At 41.7% G+C, this 2,500-nt stretch overlaps 1 protein-coding gene across 1 annotated transcript in view; it reads right to left on the bottom strand.

The window, feature by feature from the left end:
• The window catches only part of LOC119593954 (cAMP-specific 3',5'-cyclic phosphodiesterase-like), a 101,563-nt gene that overhangs the window by 75,704 nt on the left and 23,359 nt on the right, over positions 1 to 2,500 (bottom strand). The window contains exon 2 of the mRNA XM_037943158.1: positions 1,849 to 1,961. Within this exon, the coding sequence (XP_037799086.1) occupies positions 1,849 to 1,863 (15 nt within the window). The 5' untranslated portion in view covers positions 1,864 to 1,961. The remainder of the gene's footprint in view (positions 1 to 1,848; positions 1,962 to 2,500) is intronic.

Below are 2,500 nucleotides of genomic sequence, written 5' to 3'. Positions count from 1 at the left end.
GGAAGAGAAGAGGAGGTCGTGAGGAGGAGGAGAAGAGGAAGAGGAAGAGGAAGAGGAAGAGGAAGAGGAGGAGGAGAGAGGAGGACGAGGAGGAGGAATAGGAGGAGGAGGAGGAGGAGAAAGGCGAAAACAACGACGACGATGGGTTGGAAGAAGAGGAAGAGGAGAGGAGAGGAGTAGAATGGAAAGGAAGAAAATGAGAACGACGTATGGAAGGAAGGTGGAAAGAATGAGGAGGAAGAGACTAAGAAAGGAGATGAGAAGAAGGAGGAAATGGAAGAAGAGGAAGAGGAGGAGGAAGGGAGGGCGGAGGGGGGAGAGAGAGAAAAGGGATAAAGAGGAAGAGAGAGAAAGAACAGGACGAGGAAGAGCCGCGTTTGAATAGAATTTAAAAATGCACGATGAGATGACGAATGCAATGCATGAAAATAAGAAAAATGATAATGATGATGATAGTAATGTCGGCTAGGCAGATGAAGAAGGAGAATAAGAATAAGAAGAGGAAGAAGAGGAGGAGGAGGGACAGGGCGGAGAGTAACCGAGTCCGCTCGTGTCCTACAACTTTAAAAGATCCCGGCACAGCACGAGCTCGGGCTATAGTTCAATGTCCGACAGCTCCCGTCTACAGTGGGCTCCTCTTCCTCCTTTCGAGGTCCTCCTGCGGGATGAGGAGGGCCGGAGGGGGTCAGGATGGCTAGGGGGGGGACACTGGTGGCACTGTGATGGCACTGTGTCTGCTCTAACAGTGCCACCAGCTCGTACCTGGCCGCCTGCCTCCCCATCTGACAGCGCAGTCGACCGCCCACGCAGCACTACCACGTTTCCCTCTGAGATAGCGAATGCGAAGTTTGGCAACGCCGCATTGAAATCCGTAGAGTTCCTTTGATGTCATTGTAAAGGTCGATATCTGAGACCTGCTGGGATTTTTTTCCCTCCACACATACTCACACACGCAAACATGGACGCACGCAAACGCACATGCATACATACGAAAGAACGCATGCACAAGGACACGCAGCCATATACAACGACTCGTAAACAGGTGCCCTAGTTCAACGCATGCACAAACCTTGACACACACATACACATACACATCTATCAAAGTATGTGTATAAATGTTAAATACTTCAAACGGTCGATAAAGAAAGGTATCTTCCAAACTGAAACAAGAGAAAATGAAAGATTTTTTTTTCTCTCTCTCAGCTTCCCCTTGACAATGGAGTAACATACGAACCTCCCCCCTCCCCCACCCCACTCCCAGGCCAGTCCATGAAAATCCAATGCTGCTCCAGGTACCTCCCCCCCCCACTCTCTTCCTTTAAGAAATTTCCAACTACTTATGAACTGTCTTCTTTCAATTGCTTCGTCGTTCCATTCAAATATAATGGACGAGAATAGAGGTGAAATAAGGTGAAATAAGGCGGTTATGTATATATATATATATATAATATATATATATATATATATGTGTGTGTGTGTGTGTGTGTGTGTGTGTGTGTGTGTGTGTGTGTACATTTTTCTTCACACATATGCACTTATCTCGCTTTCTACTTTCTTCAAAATTTCGAAAAATAAGGGAATTTCGCTCCCAGTCTAAAATCATGAAACAAATAAAACACGTCTATTTCTCTCCTTTCTTCTCTGTCATTCCACCGCGATCCCCTTTTTTCGCCTAATAATAATAATAACAGAACTGTTAGATATTGCCCCTTAACCCCAACACCAAAAAGACAAAAAAAAAAAAAAAAAACGCGTTACAACTACAGTACATCCCCACCATATACCTCTCACCCCCCCAAAAAAAAAAAAAAAAAAAAATCGTAAACAAAAACGGAACCACCAACTTACCTTGGAGGACGCCATGTCAGAGACGGAACGATGCGTCTGTATGGTTTCCAGCTGGTCCAAACACCAGTCCAGCTCCTCCAGAGTCTCCAGTGCCACTTTCGTATACGTCTCATCTGCGGAGGGAAAAGGCAGCGTGGTGAATATGGATTCTTGTATGTTGTTCTTATTTTTATGAAGTCGATGATGATGATAATGATAATTATTCTTGAGTATTGTCCTTATAATTATCAGTGATAGTTAATACATATGTACATACACACACACACACACACAAACACACACACACACACACACCACACACACACACACACAACACACACAATATATAATATATATATATAAATTATATATATATAATATATATTATATATATATATATATATATATATATATATATATATATATATATATATATATGTGTTTTTATTTCTACCACTGAATAACTACGGTAGTGTACCATTCATTATACATACATACATACACACATATTCATACATATATCCATATATGTGTGTTTTATGTACGTGTACGTATGTATGCAAGTACGTATTACAATATGTATGTATTACATATACGTGTGTAGGTATGTATTACATATATGTATGTATGTATGATACTGCGAATGAAATCACTAATAATCTAAAGAGAAAAG

Source organism: Penaeus monodon, chromosome 1 (assembly GCF_015228065.2).
Source record: "Penaeus monodon isolate SGIC_2016 chromosome 1, NSTDA_Pmon_1, whole genome shotgun sequence".
Lineage (NCBI taxonomy): Eukaryota > Metazoa > Arthropoda > Malacostraca > Decapoda > Penaeidae > Penaeus > Penaeus monodon.
This window is presented reverse-complemented; position numbering and strand designations above follow the sequence as displayed.